The following is a 26,819-nucleotide window of genomic DNA, read 5'->3' as shown; positions in this document are numbered from 1 at the left end:
GCGAGTTGCCGGAATGTAGGGCACCATTGCGTGCTGAAATTAGAAGCCCCAGTCCCCTCCTGAGATAATTGTGTGTCATTGGGCTGGCTGTGATTTTCATTCAGGTGCCAAGAAAAGAAATGCTCTTTCCCGGCTCTGTATCGTTTTATCTGCCTGCAGCAGGGGATCAGCTTCCACATGCATAGAGCTAGCTTCCCAGGTGTGTTAGACTACAAGTCATCATTAAAGGATTTAGTGCGTCATTGTCCCTTTTTTTCATTAATTTGGTTATCAAGCTCTTTGCCTTTAAACTTTCCTACACAGATCTAGTGTCTCTGTCAAGTTCAGATTGGGCGTGGCAGGGAAGGCAGGTACAGTTGTTCAGTTCTGTGTTAGTCCTGTTTGTGATGGCTCCCTTGGAAGCATATTTTTGGAGGTTGTGATACACAGACAAAATTAACCTGTAACAGTTCACATCTCACCCTCCCCCCACTTTCTCCATCTTTATAGGAAGAGAAGATATCCTGATAACATCAGGACAATAAATAAATGTGAAAGAAAGCCACCGGCAACATGCAGTTTTAGTAAATGAAATGCAGTTGTAACGTTTCAAATTCTAACACATGACAGTATTGTACTGCCTTGTAATCTACGTATGCATGAAACACAGTATCTTGAAATCAAAACAAGGCTGACGCAGAAATGACATCATTTTGGCTTTCAAAGCCAATCAACTACTTTCGGCCATGTTCATCCGCATCCTGCAGTTTGAACAGTTTATTTGGCAATCCTGTGTGTTTTGACCATGAGATGTGCTCATGGTGTTATCAGGTTTTAGCCACCAGCTGACGTTATTCACAGGACGTGATATTTCTACCTCCTCCTTCAGAAGAAATATTGAGAACAGTTGGACTGATCGCACTGTGTTATGATGACTGACTCCTTAAACTTGTTTTGAATCAGTATTTTAGTGGGATTCAGTACATCAGATTATGAAATATTTGTATTACATACAGCAGGGTCTTTATAAGCATGTCAAGTTAAAAGCATGTCAAGAATTTCCCTTTGACTTTAATTGATTTTGCTTTCTACTTTGTTAGTATATGGGCATGTTCATTACAGACCCATATGTCTTTGGTTTTGTGAAACACAACTGTGACATCTAGTATACAGTAAGACCCAACCACAGTTTTAATTGAAGTATTGACAGATAACCGATACCTGTGGTTTCTTTAACAAAACTGTAGGCATTATTTAATTTCTCACATCTTGTCACCTCATGTGGTGTAGGCTCAGCTTTTTTAGTGTCTGCATTTTTCTTCCTCTGCTGTTCTCTGATTAATAGCTGCTGAAGTGACATTTCACAGGTATGAACTGTTCCTGGGAGGCAAATATATTGGCAGAAGTAGTGAAAAGAATTAATATTACACCAGGGTGGTCCTTAGCTTTTTGTAGAGCCATTTATTGCTTGTTGACTTTATGGATTAAGCATACACTATTTTAGATCTCTATTTCCTTGTGCTTGTCATTGGTCTAAATAACAATCACGTGATCAGACATCCCTGTCTGTGTTGGCGACGTCATCCAAGTTTTCATTACTAGCTGATCCAAAGCCATATTCCATTTGATTATGTTGCACAATATGCAACTGATCTTGAGCTGATCTTGAGATCTTTTTTGAGTCAATTAAATCAGCTAATCAAAGATCTGACTGCCTAACATTTCTCCAATGGTGCTGACTAGGAAAGGTTAGGTTCCCTGGCTGGTCCCTGTGCCATCCCACCGTAAGACAAAGGGAAACCAGTGGTACCTAACTTCAGGGTCTTCAGCAAAACTACAGAATCCCCGGTCACTTAATTAAGCTAATTGTTGGCTTAATTACTTGAGATTAATTTGACCTTTATTCTCTGATCAGGACATCTGTGTAATGTTTTAGGACAGGAGTCTAGAGACCATTGAATTTTGACATGGAGCTGGACCAATCTTGTTGGGAAACTTCAATTAGTAAGAAGATAGTGACCAGATGTTTATGACAATCTTCTTTTGTTTGTAAGATTTGATATTTTCTCACTTTACCAAGCTTTTAGTTATAAAAGAGACCTTTTAAATAACCTATTAGGCCCTGGGTCAAACTGTCATATGCTTACTGCAATAGTTAATGCACCTAGTAATGAATGCTAGGAGAATTAATCTTTTCATCAGCTTTGCAGTCTTAAAGTATAGCATCATAGAGTAGTGGTGAGGACTCTGGTGCGTTGCTGGTGTACTCTTGAACAAGGTGGTTCACACAGAGTGATTCAGTAAATGTCCTTCTGTATACAGTACATGTCAGTGTAAATGAGTCAAATCGTCAGTGTAAATGAGCGCGTTTTCTCAGTTGCCTTACTTGGTTACCCAGGTTATAACTGCTTAAATATAGGATTTGACTGATTTCTATTTGAGTTAAGCCTCACTGTATAAACCCGATGCAATTGGATAAAGATTGCTGTTTTAATTTTGAAAAAGTATTGTCAGTAATCCCAAAAATGGCATTTTACCATGACTTAGTGGACATTTTTTATACTTGGTCAAGTTGTCCCTGGATTTATTTGGGAAGCTGCCTTTTGCAGCATTGTCAGGCACCTGCTATTCTTAGAGACTGACATCTGATCATCACCAGTACTCTTATAAATTGTCTCCTCTGTGGAGAAAGGATAAGAAATATAAATTAACCAAATGCATCTGCCCTGGGGCATGTTTCTATCTAGTTCCTATTCTGTCCAAAATGTTGGGTTCAGGTTATTGATTGGGTATGACTTCTACTCAAGCTGTGTGATATGTTCTTAGGTAATTAGCTCAGTAATCTGGGCAGGAAAAAATATTTTTGCATGGAGTTTGGTCCAGTGTTTGTATTTGAAGCCAACAGTTTTAACATGTAATGAGATTTAGCAAGGAAGTACGAAGTAGATATCCCGTGCAGTTTTCAGAAATTCAGCATCCTTTTATTTTTTGTTTTTTTTCATTACCATCAAATATCAACATTAGTGTCCTGAATTTTTTCCAAAGGCTATTTTTTCTGGTGGAAAAGCCTTCCATCCTCCACCCCCCACCCCACCCCCCCACCCAACATCAACACAACAGAGGGACGACGAGCCTTGTCCTGAAAAACCATTCATCAAAAAAAAAACACAGCACTGTATACACAATGAAAAGGGTGGGATTACAGAATCACAGTTAAAAAAATGGGAAAAGAAATCAAACAAATAAAAATAGAAAGAGAACGCAGAAAACCTTACAACATTGTCATTGAGAAGAGCTGTACATTTATACACCAGTGCCAGTTTCAGAGCACTTCAGAAATTACAGAGATTGCACTACAGTGCAAGTATAGCATTGTTACCTCATATGGCAGGGGGATTAAAGGTGTATATTACAAAGGGGAGGCACACTAAACAATGCAATTAATACTCCTTTAAACGTGATTGTCCTTGTGGTCATCTACTTCTCAGAATCTGATTTATTGGGTTGCACTGTTGTAGTCTTTATAATTCCTGTTTTTTTTTTCAGACAGCAGCAGTGCATATTGTGTTGTTCAAATAAATGCTTCCAAAGCAAAATAATTCTTGAAATTGCTTTGGTGCTATACTACGATTGAAATGTGGATAGCCTACAGTATAAGCACTGGGGAGATTTCATAGAGGTTAAAAAAATTGTCCTAAAACCAGCACATACATCTGCATGTGTATATGGTCACTGGCCAAAATATAAGGACCATACCCTCTTTAATTGGATAAGTATGCTTGGGCCTCTAAGAGCAGTAAGCACAGCTCCAACAGGGTGATTCATGTATTCCACAAGGGTTTTGCTAAACAGCTGCAGCACATTCACATTCTTATCCACTTCAGCTGAGGCTGGGATGAGAGGTAATGGAAATCAGGGTCAAACTGCGTGTTCCACTACTTTTTCCACATTCCAGCAGGACTGAGATCTGATTGGGGAATGGTGATGGAAGCCTGTCTCAGGCTCTTCAAATCAGCCACACATTCATATCACTTGCCAACAAATATTTTGAGCACTCAGTGTGTCTCTAATCATTGGGTATAGCCTTCATGTACTTTATGATAAAATCAACAGCTCTCGTGGCAAAACAGCTGATAATATATGTATAGCAATTAAAAATCAGATTGGATTATTTAGATAATGGATATTCTGATCTTCGATTAAAAATTGGATTTAAAAAACACTGGTTCTTTTCACACATTGGAATTATAGCCTGACTCAGAGGCTTCTTGACCTTTTAACTTCTGGAGAAGGGGGCTCAGGGCTGTATACTGGCATACAAGACAATTCCCAATAACAAATGCAAGCTGTGGCACAAATCCTAACATTGCAGGAGCTGGAGCCGGCAGCTGGAGGCCCAAAAATAGCCGCAGATACTGTTGACAGAGATCTGTGCTTATTTTTGTCGTGACCATGCAGCAGACTCGTACTGCCTTCTAGAAACGGCATGCCCATGACCTCTATGGCGTTGGTTAATACAGAACAGAATTTGCATGGGATGATACCTGCAGTTTTTTAATTAAGCTTAAGGCATTCAAGTAAGAGGGTTTTGCTATTACACTATGCAGGGTATTTTGCCAAAGTGGTTGTGTGCATAAAAGAACATTTTCCTCTAGTTTTTCAGTTGTTCTAATGTCCCAGCAGTTTCATACCTCAGACATCAATTTGAGAGTGAGAACTCAGTGCCATCCTCATCTGTTAGAAAATGTTAAGACTCTCATTAGAAGGTAGTGACAGGTAAATACACTTTTTATAACCTACATTTAAAGATTTACAAGTGGGTAATTTGATGAAAGAGAACTTTGAGTGTACCCCAGCCTGCAGGGTTACTTGGAAACCATACCCTAATTTTATGTAGGGAATAGGTTTTGGTATAGTACTGTAAAGTACACATCAGTAACATTGTACTCATTTTCGGTTGCTGAGAACAGTGCATAGCATTTAATTAATTTCAGAAATCTTGTGGTACCCAGCCTCACAATGTCATTCACACACTAATAAAAGTCCAGTATTTACAATGACCCCTTATATTGTCTAAGCTCAGCTCAAGCCCCACACTTCTCATTCTAAAACGGGATCTATACTTTTAGAGTTCCTATGGGTTCTTAAAGCTGTATTTTCTAATTGAGGAGGTTATGAAAATGTAACAGTCACAAACAACAATGCTAGACTGTTTATACAGATACAGATACAGCTGTTATGGTAATGGTACAGTTGAAGGGCTTTGAAATGAATTGAGTGCAGAGCTGGAAATGCCTGCTGGTTTAAAGACTGTTTGACTGGTTCTAAGATTATAAACTAAGCAGGTTTTTTAAATAAAAGGTGGTGAAACGTCATTGGAAAAACTTACATGGCATTGTACTTAAAAAGCAAAGAAACTAAAGAAACACGCTTTCTTTAATTGAATAGGATACTTGTTAAGAATTGGGAATTACAAAATTGACCAGATTACAGAATGGACCTGATGTAAACATTCTCATATTAATTGCTGTCACTGTCAATCTTGCAGTACATCAAAAAGATGTTCACTTTTACCACATATACTGAGTATACCTGAGTGGCTTTTATTAAATTTGTACAATGTACTGCAAGTCAAACTCATCACATGCTATAAACTTGTGCTTGCTCTCAGTTTGTGATAAAGGAGTTAAGGTAAACGTCTTTCCTTATTAATGTAATAACCTTCATTCCCTCTTGTTGATAGGTGCTTTCCAGCAGGGCGTGCTTTGATAAATCTCTGCACTCTTAAAGCCCACCCTGAAGCAAGCAAAATCTCATTGCCTCTGGGTTTCTTGTGAGCGGAGGCTGGTATTTGTGGTTCGGTGAAAAGATTTTCAGGCTAAGCATTGTTTCAAACAAGACAGGTTTGACTGTGAAACACATCCTGACATTGACAAGAACTGTCCAAGCCTCTCTCTTCTGTTTTTTTTTTCTTAAAATATATATTTATATAATATGTATATTCATATATCACAGTAATGTACAATCCAAGTGCTTGAAAAAAAGGTAACCCAAAATAAAGGAAAGTCCTGGAGGGAGTGTCGGGCAGTTGTGAAGGGGAATGGAACTTGGAAACAGAAGCTTCTTTGGTCAAGGGAGTGTTCCCATCATGTCGTGCAGCTTGTGGAGTCACCTAGTGCTTTAGGTGTGTGTTGGCCACATGCTAACTGGACATAGAGGTCAAGCTTGGTTGCAAAGAAGTGTGGATCAATAAAGGGGTTGATAAAGGGGTTAGACTGAACATTGAGTTTCTTTTCAAAGCTTGGAAAAGGTTTTAGAACTGGTAGGGTTCCATTTTTCCATTTCCCTTCCACCTGCTAACGCCTTAATTAAGTGCTTTTGTCGTCTAATGAAGGAGAAAAAATCTGAACATTGATATCTACTGACAAGTCTGTAAAACAGTGCATCCAGATATCCAGCCTGGTTGATTATATTAAATTGTGATTGTTTTGTGTTCCAGGGCTGGCCTTTGTAGTTAGGGGTTGGCGTGTTTGAGAATTAGTGAGCCACCCCTCCCCCCAACAGAGAAGGCTCTGTCATTTTCAGTCACGCCTCTTGTTCCGGCTGTTCACTCTCCGCTCTGTTTCCTTCTTCCCATCTTCCTTTTGTTCTCGATCTTGGGGTGCGGGTTTGCAGAACCCCATTGGGGTCTGGCTTTCCCTTGCTGAGATGCTGCTGTTGCTTGTTTGTTGGTTGACATGGGTAAGTGCTAGGTAAGGGTGCTGGGGTAGCACTGGGCTGCACACCATTGTGGCAGAAGTGTCATACTGGGAATTGCCCCCATTGCTCAGAGCCCTGTACTTGAGGCGCAGCTTATGAGGAAGGGCTGTAGTTTTGACCTCAGTCTGCCCTTCGCCGGGATTCTGCGAGGTGGAGTAAGGGTGAGCTGGGGACACAGGATGGGACGACAGCCTGTGGTAGCCACCCGCTTCGGAACAGGAAGAGGAAAACGGGGACTCGTCGTCCGTGGAAGCATCTTTATCCGAGCTCCGGGGGTCTCCATCACTGGAGGAGGAGTCCTTGGCTGACCTCTCTTGATAGTACGTTTCAGAGGAAGGGCCACCTTCGTAGGTGAGCACTGGGGGCTCCTCATCTTGGGAGTTGAGGTAGGAAGGATGGTAAGAAGAGAGATCGCTTTCCTCATTGCTGTTCAGAAGGTCTGGGGCATAAGAGTCTGGCCCAAGATCCTCTAGCTGGTGGTTCCGGTGCTGCTGGTGCTCCTGCTGAATGTTATATGTGGCCTGTTCTTCCACAGTGGAGAATTCGTAGGTTGAGTCCAAGGTTTTGAGTTGGTGTGTCCCCTCCGTGATGGGTTCTGAACTTTCTGGCTTTGTGGGGTTCCCTCCCACTTGGGGCACGTGGGAGGCCAGTGTGTGCTGCTGTTCAACTTCTTGGGTCCTCTGGCTTTCCACAGGGTATGAGCTGCTACTAGACCTGTACAGGATCACGCTCCTCTGTGGGGCCAGGTTAGCAGAGGGCAGGCTGCCAGGCTCTTGGTGGTAATCCATGACTGAATCTATTTCCTGGTGGTGTGAGCCGAGACTGTGGAACATCATCTGGGTGTTCTCTTGCTCCAAGGTGTTGATGTCCATGCTGGAGCTTTCGTGCTTCACCTCGTAAGTCATGGGCTCAGGACTGTCTCGAGAGGACCCATCCGACATGTCCGAGAGCGAACCCCGGGGGGAGTACTTGGCCAGTGGAGTGTTGCCATCCCCCCGACTGGACTGCTCTGCCTCAGAAGAGTCTGAGTTGACCATGACCTGGGAGCCGCTAGAGTAGCCGCTGGAGAAGTAGTGGTTGACGGAGTTGCCACCAATCTGCTGGCTCTTCTCCATGTAGGAGGCCGTGCTGATCAAACCGAAGCGAAGCTTGAGCTGCAACAGCTCCGTCTTGAGCCGCACGTTCTCCTCATTCAGCGCCAGCACCCGGTTCTCCAAGACCATGTCATTGAGCCGGCGCTTCTCCCGTGAGCGCTTGGCGGCCTCGTTGTTCTTGCGCCTCTTCTCCCAGTAGGAGGCATCCTTCTTCTCTTCCGAGATGAACTCCCGCTTGCGGCGGCACGTCATGTTGGGCTTGGGCTTGAGGATGCGGGCGGGGCGGGTGGACGGAAGGCTGCTGCTGAAGGGTGAGAAGCTTTCTGAAATACCGAGGGAGTCCTGCGAGTTCAGATTTTCCATTGTTCTGAGGCGGCCAGTTTGGATTGGTGACGCCTGGCTGGCATTGAAAGGGACAATTTCCAAAGAGGGCAAAGAGGAGAAAAAGGATGATGGACACTGGAGCTTGGCTGAGGCGATTTTTTATTTCAAATTGACATTTAAGTGGCTAAATCAGACAAGAATTTAAGATGAGATGTTTGTGCTCTTCTGGGGAGGAGCCTCATTGGTTTCTCAATTGTTTTGCTTCTTTGATTTTGGTCCTCTTGTCATTCAAGTGTCTAAATTGGCTAGGAATATTAAGAAGAGGTGGGACTCCACAAAAATCTCCCACATTTAACACGATTTTGAAAGCCCAATATGAGAGGATATTTAACTGTTTCCCGTGGATGACCTTTGAGCCTTTTGCTAAATGAGCACAGTAATGCTGGTGTCTGGAGGAAGGACTCTGTTTCTGTTTGAAAGTCTCTTGTCTGTAGGACTGAGTGTGCCTGCGTAGAGACTGTCGATGGCTTGCTCAATGGAGGTTTACTCTCAGCCCGTGCAGCACAGGTATCTGTGAGAGCAGATGTTTGGAGGCAGTATTTTGTCAGTGACCTGCAGGAAGAAATGGAGAACAAGCATGTTATTCACTTCTGTAGGGAGTCGCATGATAATCTTGGAGAATCTGAAAACAATCACTTCAATGTTAGTAGTTCAAATGCCCCAAATCACTGTGCTTAAGCATTTTTCTTAAAAGTACCAGTTTAATGTGTGGTCCACAGGAGAAAAGGATATCAGCTGATACTGATAAGTTCACGCAATCTTTAACAATGGAACGAAGTAGGAAATACCTTTGCAGGACAGCAGATGCTGAAAATGTAAAAGAATGGCCATGGCCAACATCTCAAAGGCTTTACGAATGAAGACTTTGAATTTATGAAATGTACAGACAAAAACACATGCTGGAAAACATTGATTTTCTGTTTGTGCCATGTTGCTTTGCAAAGTAACTACCCAGGATGATAGGGTAGAATTGTCATATTACTGTTTTTTTTTAAAGAACTGTTTTTTAATGATAATCAGACAGCTGTCTCCTATGCCTGGCACATTGAGAGTTTCACCAAATGAGGAGCACATTGCTCACAATGGGAAATGTGATGAATGCATTTTGTCATTTCGTTTATAAAATGTACCCCTACCCCTAAGTTAAACCATTCAAGGCAGTGGCACACAACACTTCTGCAGAACCTTTTATAGCTGGTCACACGATCTGATTATTTGTCATTCTGAAGGGACAAGGTCTCTCTGCAGAAGGAAGCAGGAGATGTAGCCACAGACACAGGAAATGAAGAGTGAGCAAGAATTTGAACTCCTGAAAACTGTCAGATGCGTGCTTTTACGACTGAAATCGGCATCAGTGAAAGCGTTTGACTGTGCTGTGTGAAAGCAGAGCCGTCCCCTTGTCTTCGGATGTGTTCCGCAGGTGCAGTCAGCTCTGAGCTTTTCCGCCTGGGGAAGGAATCTGGGTCAGCCAGCCACAGCGAGGCCAGAGCTGACATTCCAAACGCACCCCCCGGCTTTTTTTCCATGACCTGATAATGCCTGTCTTTCTAAAACCGAGAAACAGAACCAAGCCATGAGAGATTAGGAAAGTCCTAGTCTTCAGAGCTTTGGATGGAAAAAAAACAACAATAAACGTACTAAAACGGGTGTACTATCTGGCTGAGTGCTGCTGCTGTTGCTTTGAGAGTGCGTGTGTGAGGGGGGCCAGGCAGTGCAGTGCCAAGTGATTTGGTAGCCTGGGCTTTGCCAGGCTTCAGATATTAGGGCAGTGTGCAGGAGAGGGCTCTGCAGAGGCCTTGAGCTCAGTCAAAGCCTGCCACACTGCATTAAGGCCTTTGCCTAATAGCTTGGCTTCCCAGATGTGAAAAATCAAAGAGAAAGCGCAGCCGCTAATTTTAGGAGGAGAGGCACCTTCTTCTCCTGAACTAGCAGGTGTAGTCTTCACAGCCCGTGAGAAGGGCTATGGTGAACAAAATAAGCTGTGTTCCTTCTCATGAGCCTGAACTTGGGAGACACCTGGGGGGGACTTGTTTGGGTGTCATGAAGCTTCTTTCTGTTTGACAACACAGAGAAGAGAGACCAATGGCATCCTTTGGCAAGAAAGGTGACTGAGTTAGTAGAACTACTTGGTTTTGCTTTTGGGATTGTTGGTGAAAGTTGTGTTTGTTCGTGCTTTTCATCCCAAAAGATTCCAGTGTAAGAACTGTACTGATTCATACAGGTGTTTGCTGAAATGATTATTTCACTGATGAAGAAGCAGTTTAAGGGGCCCATTACTGTCTTGAATGTGTTTATTTTAATGTTATTATTGTTATGAAAGTTTGGAATTCTATGAAACATTTGGTTTTGTTGAGTTTCAATTCTAATACAAGGAAGAAAGGTCCTAGTGAGTTGTACTTCTGTAAGGATAAATTCTCTTTATGAAGAACAGATGGCTCTGTTTTTGAGTGTGCAAGAACCAGGAATTTTCTCAGTCGGATTAATTCCCTAGCATAATGCTCTTTGTGAAATCTTCCACAAGAAAAAACACGATCATCAAAATATTTACTTATTCAGCTGTTAGTAGTGATTCATATTAGTTTCCAAGAAAATTCCCCAAGAAATTCTTAAATTTGCAGAAAGGTCTTTATGTGCATGTGCTCTGTAACTAGATTAAAACCATGAACACGTCTCAGATTGCAAAACAAAAGTCAAGTTGTTTGGTTAGTTACTGTGATTGAATCAGTCAGCGCTTATTAGATCAGACCTGTTGTAGGCTCTGTTACAATCAAGTGACAATGTTAAAACATTAAACCTGATTTTCCAGGAAAACCTCTTAAATTTAAAGCACAATCTCTGCTATTTTTCCACTTGCTCCCTTCCTCACCCTTTCCCTCTTTGTATTCCTTACTATTAACTCTCTATTTGTAACTCCTTCTCTCTGTGTCGCTCTGTCCCCCTTTATCAATATTTTGTTGACTCTTTCCTCCTCCCCTCTGGTTCCCTTTCTCCATCTCTCCATATCTCTCTGCTTTCTGTCCTTTCCCTCTCTGTTGCTCTATTTGTCTTACTCTCTCTGTCTGTGAAAATAGTGACTCAGAACAAGGCGATGAGCCAGAACCATGACAAATTTATTTTGGCTTATGGGGAGCGAGTGCGAAGTCTCGGTTTTTCCTAAACAGATGACACTCCGAATTCTCTGGGGGCTTGTTGACAAAAACTGTGATTCATGGAATTGAAGCTTTCCTCTTCACCCTTAAACATCTGGATCAAAGTAATAAGAGTTTCTATCCTGCATTCTAATATTGCTCACAGTAGATATTAAAGACCTATTTTGAAGTCGAAAGATTCTACACAATTAGTCTGTCCCAGCCTATTTTTACCTTTTTTTAATCCTGGGGACTCTGCAGATTTTGCAAAACCTGATGTAGAAAGAAAACTTTAAAATTGTCCAAGCTATCGCTCTTCACATCTACCTTTAAAACATCACAAACTAGCTTACCGCATGGAATTGAGACCGATCAGGATATCTGATCTCCTCTCTAGCTAATTACTTCCCTAAACAAAGAATTGTATAATGATGGAAGGTCTGTCTTGATAATACAGGAAAGATGAACCATCGTCATCCCTCTGCTGTTCCACCTGTGTGTTGTGCAGTGAGGTCTGTCTTGTTCTTCTTCACCAGAGCCTCTCTTTGCATAAGTTTAATCTGGGTCGATCTTATGGCAGGGATTTTCCAGAACTTTTCTATCACTTTGTGGAAATGTGCAATTTAGAATAGCCAGTCAACGTATAAGCATGGAAAAACCCTGAGTGAACCCTGGGAGAGCATGCAGACTCCACAGAGAAGATGCACCAATCCAGAATCAAATCTAGGATCCAACAGCTGTGATGCAGCAGTACTAAACAAAATGCCGTTATACTCCTGTTTCTTCCTGAACACTTGCATTTGTTATTCCAGTATACAATCTGTTAAAAATACATTGATAGGCAAAGATGGTGAAAAACACCCATGAAGTACTTATAACATGGATGTGTATATGGACATACAGTAACATATCTTTCCATTCATTTCCCCCTAAAAAACAATAAGGAATTTAAGGTATTTGAAAATGATTTCAGGGGTGGGAAATGAACAAAGAATAAAAAAAAAAACAGGCACATTTAAAATCAATGCTCAATACAGCACCCACACATTTGTGTCATTGTCAAGGAACTATGGTGGGCCAAAGGCACTCGGAGGGCAAAGCAGAGAGCAGAAGGTACTTTTGTGATGACTGCTCTGAGATGAGCTTTGCAAAACGACAAATCCAAATCCAACCCCATTTCATTGCTGCTTTTAATAGGAAAACTTTTGCCGCGTCTTACTGACCTACAAAACAGGCCTCTACTGTAAATACTGCCTGTGTGTTACCGCGGCTGAAAAAACTAGGTCAGTAGGCCTGCAAGTAAGGCAGAGTGAGAATTAGAGCATGCCCTATAAATAGAGAGAGAAGGAGGGAGGAGCCCGTTAAGGACCTTAATTTGCAGACAAGTGGGGAATTTCACCCAGACAGCAGACTGCACTGGTTCTAAAACGAGCTCTAAAACCTGAGACTCAAAAACCTGTGCCGATAGGGAACACACTTTACCATTTGCCTCCCCTGTGCTCTGTTTCTCAGTGACCACCCCAGCAAAAGACAGGTTAAGTACACAGTGCAAAAAAAATCCACCCCCTGACATCACAGATTACATCGCTGCCACATGTTATATCACACTCCCAGGGGCGCTGATGGGCTCTTGTCTGTGACACTCGCTTCTAATCCACCATTGAAAGGTGATATAACATGTTTTTCAAGAAGTATCTGCTGTCAGATGATAGGAGATGCTTTCTGTTCTGCACAGCCACACTCTGTGTTGACCAGTCCTGGCCCTGGTGATCCTATCTGCTGTTCCTGCTGAGATCTAAATTTAACTCTGTGCTTAATTGAGCTAATCAAATGAGCAGTTTAATCCTGTTAATTGCTATCATTTCTTAAATTAGGAGATAATCCAAATTAACTGTTTTTAAAATGCAACTTTTTAGCTGCTGAAAATGACAAGTTTTCTAAGCGAACTTGCAGTTCACTTAGGACTTAAGCAGCTGCGAGCTCATTTGCATTTGTTAATGTTGCAGAAAGGCCTATTGCTGCAGTGACGAGAACCAGAAGTGGAATGATGTTCATGATTTGCAGAGAAAAAAAAAGCAACATCCTTTAGTCATCAAAATGCCACAGTAACTTTACCCCAAAGCTCTAAAAGTTCTGTTTTCCTCTTAAATTGGAAGGAAATCGAGAACTGTGTTTTTAAAGTTTGCTACTTTTCCCATGAAATCAAGGCAGAAAGAAAGAGATAAACAGTTTGCTTTAACAGCATAGCAACTGTTAGTAAATGTAAGTGCAAGAAAAACCAAAAATAAATAAGTAACTTCAAGTTATTGTGAACTCATTGTACATCCTCCATCAGCAGCAATTAACAACTTCCCCATTAACCAGCCTGGACATGTCAAGCCTTGAAAATCCAATACAGTTCACTGTCCACTGCTGTGTATCTATTATAACCATAAGCTGTTTGCATTATTAGAATAAAAAAAGCCTTTTCCCTCATATTCTAAGTATGCTGTCGTTTGAAAGCTGTTTGTGCCAGACTCATGTCTGTTCACCAGGCACGCTTCCACAGCACACCACACGGCTCTTAGACTCAGATCTCCATTCTTAAAAACAAGAGCTCTTCAGGAGGGCGGACTGCCTGGTGGAGCCTGGGGAGGCTACAGCTTGAAGTGCTGAAAAGGGGGCAGATTGACCAAGCTGGGAGCTGTTACACAGAACAGTTCTCATTGCTGAAATTAGTTGTTGACTCGAATGTTAGCATTTTCGTGCAGTATTGAAGTATTTTCTTTTACAAGTATGGGAGTTCAGTGAGGTGCATTGTTATAGCTTTCTGTTCTGATTTGTTCATCCTGTTTTGATTTCATTCTGTATCCAGTCATAAAAGTATACTGCAAGGGTAGTAAGTTCCGTTTACACATCCTTTATAATCATGTAATGGGTTGACAACCGTGGAGAAACTGTCCCACATTAAGGACTTATTCATTAACAATATTCAGATTGTTCTCAGGAGGTTTTTGTTAATAGATACTTCTGGGTTAATAATTGTGTATTATGCATTCATACAGTGTTGGCTGAATCCCCTAAACTAAAGTCCATTCATTGTCAGTAACTGCTTTATTCTTAAAACGGCCGAAGTGAGTCATAGCCTGTCCTGGCTGGAGCTGCACACAAGCCAAACTGAAGTGTTACCCAGAACACCATTCTTTAAACTGCAAAAGCAGACTGAGTCATGTGTCTGGAGAGTAGTGAGTGCACATCAGACCCCTAAACATGACCGGAGTCTGACTCCTACCAACTGGATCCAGATGAAAGACATCAATCTGCTTTCCTATCCATGACATTGCCGGCCTTATTTGTGCAAACTAAAGGAATGTTTGTGTTATAAGTGGGAGTTTTTGTTTACCGACTGCAACCCATCTTTGTTTTCCCTGTAAACAAAATGAATCATTGAAACATTAAAAACAAAAATTGCAGCCATGTTTATGTTTTCTAAGAAGGCACAATAAGTACTACATTCTCCTGTGTAATTTATCACTTGAAAGCAACTCCTTTGTTAAAATGTTTCTCTAACCTGTGCATCCTAGTTAGACGCCTAGTAAATCCAACACGTTTTGCCAATGTACTTGTTAGACCATGATCTAAAATGGTCTGAAAAGGTGCTTCCTGTCCTAGTAAATATCCCTACCACATGAGCTGCATTCCCTTGCTCTCAGCTGCGACAAGAGAAGAGAGTGACCGATCTTTCATTTCTTTTTATCTTCTAGTCATCAGTCACGTTCAGGATTCCTGAGGAGGGCGATAAACTGTAACCATAGAAACCCCACCTGGAAAAATCACAGCAAGAAACAGGATCTGATAAAAAAAAACCCTTCAATTGTTAAAAAGCAAAAACTCTTGCTGCCAGCCAAGAGGTTCAATTGCAAAATTGAAGAATTCCAGGAAGAAAACCCAAAGTGCACAAGTGACGAGCTGACTTTTACCACTGAACGAAACTGTCTAAAATTTAGCAGTGCATTTCCACCACTGGCGTCTTAAATGAAACACCACCCACGTACATTATCAGGTAAATAATCCTTAAGAGCAGTAAAAAGTAAAAGGCTTGCTAATATTACGTTTAGCCCTATTAATGCTGATGTTTAGGAACATTACACTAACTTTTTTTGCCCTAATTATTTAGGATGGCAACTTGCACAAGACAGTAGGATGCATCTGTTGTTACATTTTGTTTAATTCTGCCTTAATTTGAACACAGATTTTTCTATTAAAAAAAAGAGAATGTCCTGATTTGTCTTTGTGTCCTGGCTCCCAGCAATGACCTTGGTACCCCCACATGAAAATAATGTAGTTACGAGGGGCAGCTCTGATCTGTCGTGAAAGTGCATTTGTCTTTGGCGTGGTAGAGGAGACGAGTCCCTTGGTGACATCACCACGAGCCCACAGGGGCCACCGTGGAGCTGGGAGCCAGGAGCAGCCCCCAGATTACCCTAGCAATGCTCAACTCAGTTGCCCGCTGAGAGGGCACAACGTTCTAGTTCTGGTACAAAATGGCTTTCAGTTAGTGGCATGACCCAGGCTCGAACCCTTGGCATCTGGATCATAGAGCACAACCTGAACTCGCAGCAAAGTGCCCTTATTGGTTGGAGCCCCCCCTTTCCCCTCCACTAGGAGTTTGTCTGCTTTTTAGTTTTGGATTTCAAACAGTATTCTTTTTCTACACTGCTTGAGTAGTTTGTGTAGTAGTAGTTTCTACATGTTATGTAATAGGAAAACACTACGAACAGAAGTAAAAGTTAAAGAAGCCAAAGATTATTAAGTGTAATGTGGGAAGGACATTTGTTACACTTAGCTACAAAGTCCATGGAGTACAAACTGTGTTTCTGATGAAATTCCTAAGTTATCCTCTTAGTTGCACAAAGTGCCTTCTTAGCTGCTGCTACAGAAGGGAACAGGCCAAAGTATGGTTCAACGATAGTGGGCAGAAACCTAGAAAGTGGAGAACAGGAAGATGTAATAGATGACATATTAAACAGCAGAATGTCAACACTTGGGAAGTTGATTTCCATACCTCCCTCTTCCATCTCACACTTGACCTTTTTGGAGCGTTCCTGAACACTCTTGAGAAGCTAGACAGTAAAACAGGGGTTTAGGTTTAAACATTTAGAACTGCATGTTAGACAGGGGCATCTTAAAGGCCTTTTAGTTTTCCAGCCCCTGAATGTAATGCAGAAAAAAAACCCAGGGAACAATCCGTCCCAGTAAGATTTAGTGGCTAACCTCGGCCAGAACAGATCACTCCATGTGCTTCCACAGTCACATGCCGAAAATGAAAAAGAACTGATGTCACAACATTTTCAGCACAACTGCATACTCCCTCTCACTCCCACGGCAACTCACAGCCCAGTGGTGCAAGCAGGACGATGGATAATGGACTGACTGGTACAGGGAAAACTTTAAATAGCTGTCGTTTGAAAAACCTCAAATGAACTGTCTCCTTTCCGGCCTTGGAATATTAATCTAAATACTGTGGTGCTGACGCACTGCAAGAACATGTAGAGGTCTATGGATGAAATCATGCTTGGGTGTTTATGCCTGCCCCTTTGAAAAAAGGTAAAAGTTATATCAGATGTATATTGTACAGTGATGCTGTAACTTTAGTGTTCTCAGGTGCTTTGCAGTTCTTCCATAGGGTTATATGGAAAAAAAAAGATATTGAATGCAGAAGAAAAACAAACAAACAAACAAAGAGTCTTGTGCTGTGTCTGTTCTGGTGCAGAAATCTTAGATTGTCATGCCTGGTCCACAGGGAATATAACTGTCTGATGCACAACAAGAGCCTTCTCTCCTCAGTCCAGAATCTACACCTACTTTTCTATTTCCAGCTGAGCTCTGACGACTGACATCTAGTGTAAAACATTAGTAAGATAGTATAATTTGGCTAACATTTTTTACTCTCTAATACAAAATTGAACTTTATTTAAATGAATTTAAGTTGGCTAGATTTATTTGAATCTCTCAAAGCCTCTTGCGCAGGCTAAGTAGTTATTCCCTTGTATTTAGGGCTGTGTACAAAACTGGAGAAAACAAGCAAAAACATGTACAGCGTGATTTGATCAGGATCAAGTGACAGTGGACACCTGGTACTCTCTGTGTCTACGCAACATGGAGATTATTTTTCCATCTGGGTATGTTTCAAAAGAATTTACCAGAGGATGATCAGTGCAGTAACTCACTATGTCACGTACTGATGTACACTGACAGTTTCCTTCCCTCCCAAGCCTGTATTTCTTCACTGATTGTGCAGCGTGTGCTATACTGTACCAAGACGTCTTCCCAAGTTTGTTCTTTCCCTGGCCAACTCTGAGTAATGTTCTCGTCTCGGCAGCAATAATTCAGGAGGGTCTTTTTCGAAACGTGGTGATAGTATCCCGAGTAGTGATCTGCATACCTTGAAGCTTATATTCTAAAATGTTTTTTTAGCAAAGATGTGCCTGAATAAATAAACTGACACGGAAAGTGAATACAAGTAGAATACCAATTCCCCTTAAAGATCAAAGGAAAAATTTTAAGTAGTATATTTATTCTGCATGTTCTTTTTATGAGTTCTCATTCAAAAACCTCTTTCATCTGGTCCTCCATTAAAGATCTGAGTTGGTTCAAAGAGTGAAAAAAGTTTTTAAACAAATCAGTCTGACGATGTTTGTTATTGCTGCTGTTATAAAATAACCTGTTAAAAGATATGGGCACAAAATGTTATATGACAGGCCTTTCAGGTGACTTGAGTAGCTCAAAATAAATGAGAATAAATGTAGAGAGTTGCAGTAATATTCAGAGATATGCAGACTGGCCTATGGGGAAGGAGGCCTGCTCTGAACACATCATGGTGAAAGCGTAGTGGCTCAAATTCAGGAGCCAAGTTTCGTTGGAGAGGAAGGAGGTGGGGTGGGGGGTAGTTCAAGGGAACTGTGGAATTCCCCTTAATCCATACGGAATAGTCAAATTCTCACACTCCACTGTGGGCTGGGCGTGAGCGACCTTTCTCTTAAAGTGGAGTGAAAAGTAAAGAGCATGAGAGTAGTAAGAATGGCGGAGGGGTGTAAAAGAGGGAAAGGTTTGAATAGACTAGGGAAAAAAGACAAAGAACGGAAGGCACATCACCTCCTTTTCCTATCCCTCCTCTCTTGATTTTATTTTTTCTTATGCAACCGAGCCTTTGGAAACATTATCCGTCTGCCAGAGGTAAAAAAAAACAACAAACGAAACAAAGCGAGCACATTGTTAAGGAGCAGATGGATAGTATTCGTTCTTTGCGGTCTGTTTGTTATGGCAGCAGAGAGCTCTGTCGAGGTGGCTGTTCTCGTTTTAATTGAGCAGCAGAGGGCTGGTCTCCCTACCCTCTCGCTCCTGCTGGCTGCCAGCATGACTAACCTGACCTACATTTGCAGCCCTGGCATGTGAACTGTGAGCAGCACCAACTGGCTGGAATGCACCGCCAAGCCCGACACAGACAGACAATTTTGCTAGCTTGCGTCACCTCGATTCTCTAACCCCGTTTAATTATTTTCGTTACACGACAAAAAAAAATAAGAGCATATGGGGGCGGTCTCGTCCATCTGTGGCTTTGCAGTGCAAGTTAGAGTGCTTTTTAAATTGCATTTCACCGACTGGTACATCCTCAGGACACTCCAACCAAGCACATCTGGAACTTTGTCATTGTAATTTTCATTACTGTTTGAATCTGACACGAGCTGAAACTTTTTATTGGGACAGGACTGATTTGTTTTGGTCCTAGAAATTGACAACACTTTTTAATGAGGGCGGGGAAAAGTGTTGTCATGAAGATAAAATGTCGTAACGACCTTTGGTAAACCTGACAGCTGTTCTGCGTTTATTCCTTGACCTTTAATAGGCTTCACTAGACAGCAGTGTAGCAGACTAACAAAGCTTCTTATCAGAATCGATTGAAAAGAGGGATCTTAATAATTTTATAACGTCAAAATGTGTGTGATTTTGTTTGATCTCTCCATTCCTGTATACCTCTCATAATCAGCTTGAACCCAGTGTGACTTTATAGTTACATCTTAGTAAACAACCAGCACCTACAGTATGTGCCAGTATTGTAATAACGGCTGCTTCCTGACATTTGAAATTGATCTTATTTTTATAGGGTTCTACTTCTGAATAGAAAGGTGTGCATGGTATATGTGCACAGACCATACCAGAGCACGTCCTGTTTGGGGGCACAGCTTATCAAATAATCGCAGTCCTTTTCCTTGACAATCTGAGCCCGAATTAGGGCTCCTTCTCCAGTTTTCATCAGATGGCCCTACTGCGTTATAATTTTCCATCACCATTCCACATGCCCAATGACGCGCTGGATCCTCTTAATACTTGGTTGTGTAACGACTGTATAAATCTGACAGGGACACTATCCTGTGGATTTCAGAATTGAATCGGATGACGCCTATTTATAGGTCTGAACCCCCTTCCCACAAGTGATCCCGACCCACAAAAGCTGCTCTCTGCTAGCTGTGCGCCTCAAGATGTGAAACCTGCGTCATCCTGTGTTCAGCGTGCGTGTGGAAATGCACACAGTAACATTCCCGTCTGCGGGCAAATCAGCAAGGTCCCTGCAGCTACAAATCACGTGCTCAGCGTGTCGGATAAACACAGATACCACCTTGTCAGAGGCTTTGACATAGAAATCGGTAATAAGCACTAATGTTAGAATGAATTAACTTGTTCTGCTTTGTTAATAATGCCCGTCTTGAAAAAACTGTATCCATTACTCCAGGTTAGGGTGCATTGTACACATGACTCTAGGTTAGAGTGCGTTGTTTTGCAGTTCTGCTCACTTTGTGTTCGTGGTTAGGTAACAAATTCAACAGCATCTTATACATAGATCTCAAAGAAACGGTTTGTGTTTCTTGGAACGAACAGTGAGACATTCTGCGCCACTGCAGGCTGTTTTCGTAGTACCAGCTTTTGAAGATGTCAGCTTTGTTTTGGATTCTGACCGAAAAAGCTGCGCTTCCGATCGAACATTGTGCATTACTCTGGAGTTCACCATTTTTTTCCAGTTATGTAATGTGTGATTTTGCACTGCCGATAGAAATCTCAGAGGTTGCCACAGACCAGATGTGCCTGCAGTGTGGCGTTTGCCTGAACCAGCCAGCTTTCTGCTGGGAAAGGCGATTTCTGCCTCTGTTTGCCCTATAGCAGGCCTCAAGTTAGTTAGCAAAACTCCGTTCGCAAAATTGCCAGCCTTTTCACTGCCTTCTGCTGCCTACCTGAAGTCAGTCTGATTTACCCGAGAACTAAAAAAACAGAACACTGGCAGTCTTGTAGAGCATTACATTACAAAGTCCTTGCACAATACAGTCGTCACTTTTAATTACTTAACGAGGAAGCCTGTTTCTCCGTTAATCCCATCGGCTAAATCCACATGGATCGCACCCTTCTCCTCCCAGCACTGTCAGACCGTGCAGACAGGGCTCATGCATGTTTGTTTGGCAATGGATGGACTGATAGGAGTTCTCTTGGGCTACTTCAATGTGCATTTATTTGCTTCTGAAATATATTAAATGAAGGGGACACAGTTCGTGTCGGCATTCGTATGCAGAATGCCGACACCGTGCCTACAGTACTGAAGTATCCCCATGTAAGGGTGCTGGCAAACATGAAAGAGATTTTTTTTTTCCAAACCTTTCATGAGATTACATCACCCTTGTTTGAGTTTTAGCAATTTCTGTATGCCTGGGTAGGCGTTGCTCAAAAGGTTTTAAAAATGTAATGTCTTTGCATTTCTCGGAATAAAGGGCTGGATTTTAAAGGTACAGGTAATAACAGCACACAATCCCACAGTAAAAGTTTTTAAATTAAGGTCAGTGAAGGGAAACGACAATACTGGATGTTTCCTTTAATAAATGTAAATCCCATCATCTCTCATCCTTGAACTTGTGAGGTGCGCCAGCAAGAATTACTGAACATTATACAGATCTTACAGCAGTAATAGGCGAGATGCCATTCGGCCCATCTAGCTTATTTTTTTTTTCAGGAGCTAACTGATCAGAAGATTAGATCCAGAGACTTCTTGGAAAAAAGCCAGGATAGTGGCTTCAACGTGGTTAGGTAGCTTGTTCCATGTTGCGACATTTTTGTGTAACAATGTGCCTCCTGCTCGTTTTAAATGCACTTTCATTAAGCTTTCACTTATATCCCCCTCACTGAGGTTTCACTTTTGATTCTGAAGAAATCCATCAGATTGCCTTTGAGGATTTTGAATCATGTATACTCTATTCAAGATTTAGAGCTATATGTTTTGTCAGATTAGGACATTCCTTTAAACCCAACGATGTACAGTATCTGGTTGCTCCTCTCTGAAATTATCCAGCAATGTTTTTTTTTATTTTATCTTGATCATAATTGTACAATATATTCTAAATAAGGACTTAATATTGCATTGTATAATTTTAAACTTAACCAGTCTAGATTTGAATACTACATTTTTTAGTATATCCTATTGATATATGACTACATGGCAGTGTCTGTGGTTTTACAACTAAACCAGCTGATTACTGGTGTAAAACTGGACCATCCTAATTGGTACTGCTGCTGTAAGGAGACCTAGGAACATGAGTAATCCCTCCAGAACTAGCACTGGACACCCTGGTAGCCTCATTAGTAACATTTTCTGGACATTAGCAGGGTTTGCCCATCCTGAACTGCCACTGTTCCTATTCCGAGTACAGAAAAGTACACGAAACCACTTGAACAGCCTGTCTAGCTCTGTCCGTTCCCCATGCTCGCAGAGTGGCTCGCGGAGAACGGGGTCAGCGGCGCCGCGACCTCCCCCCTCCGCGCGATTACTTCTGCGATTGCGGGAGAACATTTCCTATTTCTTCTGAGAGTGCCGCGGAGCCAGACTCCCGACACGGCCAAGTGCACCCGCAGGACGTCCGGCTTCTGTTTGTGAAGGGAAGATCTTGACGGGACAGGAGGAGGGTCGCGAGTGTTCAATTACAGGACAAATATTTCTGACGGGGCAGCTCGGAAGGGAAGGGTTAATGGACACGGCAGGCTGTGTTTAGCCTCAGCTATTACTGTACGGAGCCACACGTGACGGCAAGACAAGGGGTTGTATTTTTCCAGGCTCCAGGTGATAAGGAGTTGTAACCGTTTTTTTGTTGTTGTTAATTCTTCTGTTTGGGGGGGGGTGACACTCCTTACGCCACCCGGAGCCAAGGGAGCAAGCACCATAATTCAAACTTCCGACCTTGGTAAAAACACTTGGGAGTGAACCGTTCAGCGTCCTTGAAGTGAGCTAAGCCAAGCGAAAAGTATCCCCCTGCTCTTAAGAAGCGTTGTTTTACACGCCCCGCCGCGTGTAGAAATTTAAATAATGTATCTCATGGTTTTAGTCAACCTATATCTAGAATGCATACTGTACATGTCCAGTTTTAGCAACAACCCCTTAACATAGAGTAATTCTGTCCAGTCGTATGCGTTACAATATAACACTCACGCCTGTCGTGAGGGAAAGAAAACGACAAATAGAAAAACAATGTTCATTTTATTTGAACGCGTATGAACAATAGCTACCTTAGTTATTTGCCGAATGGACATATTTCAAATACAGCTCGGCTGTAGCTCAGGCTGTCGGATCACCCCGGAACAGCGTGTATTTGTCTACAGGAATTCCACTCGTGCCCCGGCTCTGCATTTTCCACACCATCCCCTCCCCCTTGGAAATGTTTCCATTGAAACTAGAGGCTAGAGCCTCGCCTTGACGTTGACCGAGAAAATGAGCACTAAACACCCGCCCCGTCCCGGCACCGCTCGCCGACCGGCGCAGGGGCGCAGAAACCCCCCACAGCTCCTCGCCCGGGGACTGCGGAGCCACGAAGTCGGTTGGAGACCCAGAACTGATGTTTTATTTTTTTTAAATGAATGCAACATACATTTCTACACTGAAAACAGGTCCGACGGCAAACAAAAGACTGCCTATTTCAACCACAAAAGGGGGGAAACCGAGGGAAATCCAGGATCTTATGGAAAATGGACCTCAAAATGTACTTGACCGGGGTTCGCCTGCACCTCGTAAAATAAAAATCCGCCAGATGGAATTTCCTCTCAGACGGAAGCGTGAAACATGCAGCGTACCTGTCGTGCAGAAGTCAAATCCACAGCGCCCGAGTCCAGCACGCTCGGCTCCCAGTTCAAATTGTAGCTGCCGCGGTGCTCTTTCTCTGTGCTGTGAACTGTCGTGTCGTGGGTCTGCCACTCGCGGCTGCAGTGCGGGGTATTCTTGTCTCTCGCTGGCCGGGTAGCTTCCGCGACTATTATTTTGCTTTGGATCCCTGGATGTTATGTTGGTTGACTTGCTCCAATTTCTCTCTCTCTTTCCGTCTCCAAATGTATGTTAGTAGGTCACTCGTTGCATAACAGCCCTCTTTGGGTGCCTAGTCACGTTTCGTTTTTCTCTTCAGTAGCCGCCCCCCCCCCCCCCGCTCCCCTCCCCTCCCTCCTCCTCTCCCCCCCCCCCCCCCTCCCGTCCTTAGCAGCTCTCCCAGTCGCAGCGAGATGTGTGGAGCATCGCAGAGAAAGAGGAAGGACTCGGCGGCGCGCCAGGCATGGCTCAGATGTAGGGCACAGATACACATAATACAGTTACTAAACAGGGAAGGCAGGGAGAGAGAGAGAGCCGGGGCTTGGAAAATAGAATAGCGAGGGAGACATTTTTAGAAACAAGCCTGCAGTAGTCGATATAAAAAGAAACTCGCGTCCTCCTCTGCTTGTATTTCAATTTATCGTGCCAGTTTATGGGATTTGCACCCAGGGGACAAAAAATAAACTTAAGGCACAAAATACTCCATTTATGTAATTGTTTACTTCAGGTTTGTTAACTTGTATGCGTACAGTTGTGTCCAAAGTTACTCTGGCCACAGCTTCAGAAAGGCTCTGCAGAGCCACGGAGAGGGGGGGGTGAGTGAGAATACTCACTCCCCCCCCACTGGAAAACCCACAGCAGTGCAGGAATAAACATGCAGACTCCACACAGACTGCTCAAGGCTGCAGTCAACCGCATGATCCTGGAGCTGTGAGGTGGTGGTGGTGCTAACAGCTGTACCACAGCTCTGCAGACAATACTGTTAAATTTCTTCTCATGTGGCTTTCAGGTGATATTAACCCAGTCTTTTCCTAACGTGCTGTTTAAAAATGCACTCTCCCAGATAAAGGTTCATTTAGTAAAATATTTTTAAATCGCCAGTTTCTCTGGATTGTACAAGACAGGCCTGGTTTCCTTTTTACCAGTTTACCAGTGCTTTTACTCAGCACTGTGGTGTCACTGCATCAGGTGAAGGATGCTGTGCTCATGTTGATTCTGAGTAGTGTTTTCTTCTTTGTAGCCTGCACACAGAAGTCCTCTTAGAACAGAAGATTCGTTTCAGAGGAACATTACAAAGCACATCTGATATACCAAGAAAATGGCATTCTGAGGAAAGTCTTGTGCAACTAAGTGACTTTTTTTGACCAGCCCTTGTGGTATAGCTTGAGCCGCTGTTAAGCAAACTCAAATTGGTTGCAAAAGTTACAGCTGTAGTGCTATTGGTTACATGAGCTTGTTTCTATAGTTAAGACACAGAATTCCTGGAGGGCTTAGGGTCTGGTGGTATTTGTTTCAACCAAAATTAGGAACTGAATGCGTGTCCCCTGCTCCAATCTCTTCATTTTGATTGGTGCAAAAAAAAATATACCCTGAGTCAAAGTGTAAAAAACTTCAATGACTTTAAGAAGAGTTAAGTTCCATGCTGGACAGTAGGAAGTGGAAAACACCTGAAGCTTTGCACTGGAGCTGTCTTTCGGTGTAAAGACTATATAATTTGACACATCTCATAAATTACCCAAGCACTGGTCTAAACCCTAATATTGTTCAGCTCCTGTATGTTCATATTGCATGTCCAAAATCTAGAACACATGAGCAAGACATGTAAGGCAACAAATGTAAGACATACACTTGTCTACCAGGGTCCTACTATCTTAGTTCACAGCAACGGTATCTCTTGCGCCTGGAAGCTTTGTGTGAGGTCGGGGAAAGATGCGCCAGATACTCCATTCAGTGTCAAATTCCCTGTAAATAATAATAATAATAATAATAATAATAATAATAATAATAATAATCCCTTACACTTATATGGCTCTTTTCTTGACACTCCACTCAAAGCGCTTTACAGGTAATGGGGACTCGCCTCCACCACCACCAATGTGCAGCACACACTTGGATGATGCGACGGCAGCCATAGTGCGCCAGTACGCTCACCACACACCAGCTGTCAGTGGGCAGGGGAACAGAGTGATGAAGCCAATTTGTAGATAGTGATTATTAGGAGGCCATAATTGGTAAAGGCAAGGGGGGAAATTTGGCCAGGACACCGGGGTAACAGCCCTACTCTTTTCAAGAAATACCCTGGGATTTTTTAATGACCACAGAGAGCCAGGAGGGCAATAGGCCCCACACAGACTGCAGGGTGAGCATCCCCTACTGGCCCCGCTAACACTTCTTCCAGCAGCAGCCTTAGCTTTCCCAGGGTCTCCCATCCAGGTACTGACCAGGGCACACCTGCTGAGCTTCAGTGGGCTGCCAGCTGTGAGTTGCAGAGTGATGTAGGTTGCAGCCCGTTGTTGTTTTGCAGGTCAGCACATCAGAGGAGCATGTCTGCGGGTTATCATTCTCCCTGTTAGCAAAGGTGTTATATTCCTCACCCAAGTCTTCATTTGCAGTTCCAAAATGGATTGATTTAGACTGGAAAAATAATGCATTAATTGAAACTAGCACACAGTGCCTAAACCTGGTTTAATGAGTCCAGCTAATTTGATGGCATTAGCTCTAAGGACCAGGACTGGGAGTGATACAGGATTTTAAAAATCCCCCTTTTTGCATGTTGTTCCTTGGAGCAATGTATAATTGAAGCACATTTTAAGCTGGACATTGTGAAGACCAACCAGCTGGTCTACAATTCAAGCTTTTTTTTTTCTTATTTTACTTTGTCTCCAAATGCAAGTCAATCACTGCGGTTTTGACACGGAGGCTTCCACAGGGCTGAATGAGACTGATCTGGGAGGTAATTTAGCTCTTCAGTGGAGGACCAGGTCCTCTGACTTGTAATCATCACTCCCTGAAGAAATGTTCTCTTGGAGCCACAGGCTTTCCACAGAAGCTCTCATTAACACGAGAGGTGATGAGATTAATTGGGTGTTGATATTGTTCATTTCTAGCAACCAAGACAAAGTGAAAATGTTATTTCACGCAGATGGTCAAGGGGGGCTTTTGTAGGTGTCCCGAAATTGTCAGCAAAGCCAGTAGAAAGATTCTTCCTCGCAGAGTGCCGTCTTCCCAATAACGTATTACACTACTGCTGCTCTGCTCGTTCATGTTGCTTCTGTACCAGTTTCAATGTTTACCAGCCAATTTCTGTTGTTGCAGATCACCTACATCTTG

General features: G+C 42.7%; 1 protein-coding gene and 1 long non-coding RNA gene across 3 annotated transcripts in view; one reads left to right on the top strand and one right to left on the bottom strand.

Moving 5' to 3' along the window:
• Window positions 1-26,819, top strand: part of LOC107077602 (uncharacterized) — a 79,511-nt gene that overhangs the window by 37,760 nt on the left and 14,932 nt on the right. The gene's annotated exons all lie outside the window — the stretch shown is intronic.
• On the bottom strand, window positions 2,936-23,814 carry nfil3-5 (nuclear factor, interleukin 3 regulated, member 5). The gene is made up of 2 exons (XM_015349153.2): window positions 23,483-23,814; window positions 2,936-8,768 (listed from the first exon to the last, which is right to left on the bottom strand). Exon 2 carries the CDS (start codon window positions 8,193-8,195, stop codon window positions 6,561-6,563), a length of 1,635 nt encoding a protein of 544 aa, XP_015204639.2. The 5' UTR covers window positions 8,196-8,768; window positions 23,483-23,814; the 3' UTR covers window positions 2,936-6,560.

The sequence above is a fragment of the Lepisosteus oculatus genome, chromosome 11, assembly GCF_040954835.1.
Source record: "Lepisosteus oculatus isolate fLepOcu1 chromosome 11, fLepOcu1.hap2, whole genome shotgun sequence".
Classification (NCBI taxonomy): Eukaryota; Metazoa; Chordata; class Actinopteri; order Semionotiformes; family Lepisosteidae; genus Lepisosteus; species Lepisosteus oculatus.
This window is presented reverse-complemented; position numbering and strand designations above follow the sequence as displayed.

Excerpts from the sequence above, each read along its gene's own strand:
- nfil3-5 (XM_015349153.2), bottom strand. The coding sequence starts at position 8,195 with ATGGAAAATCTGAACTCGCAGGACTCCCTCGGTATTTCAGAAAGCTTC.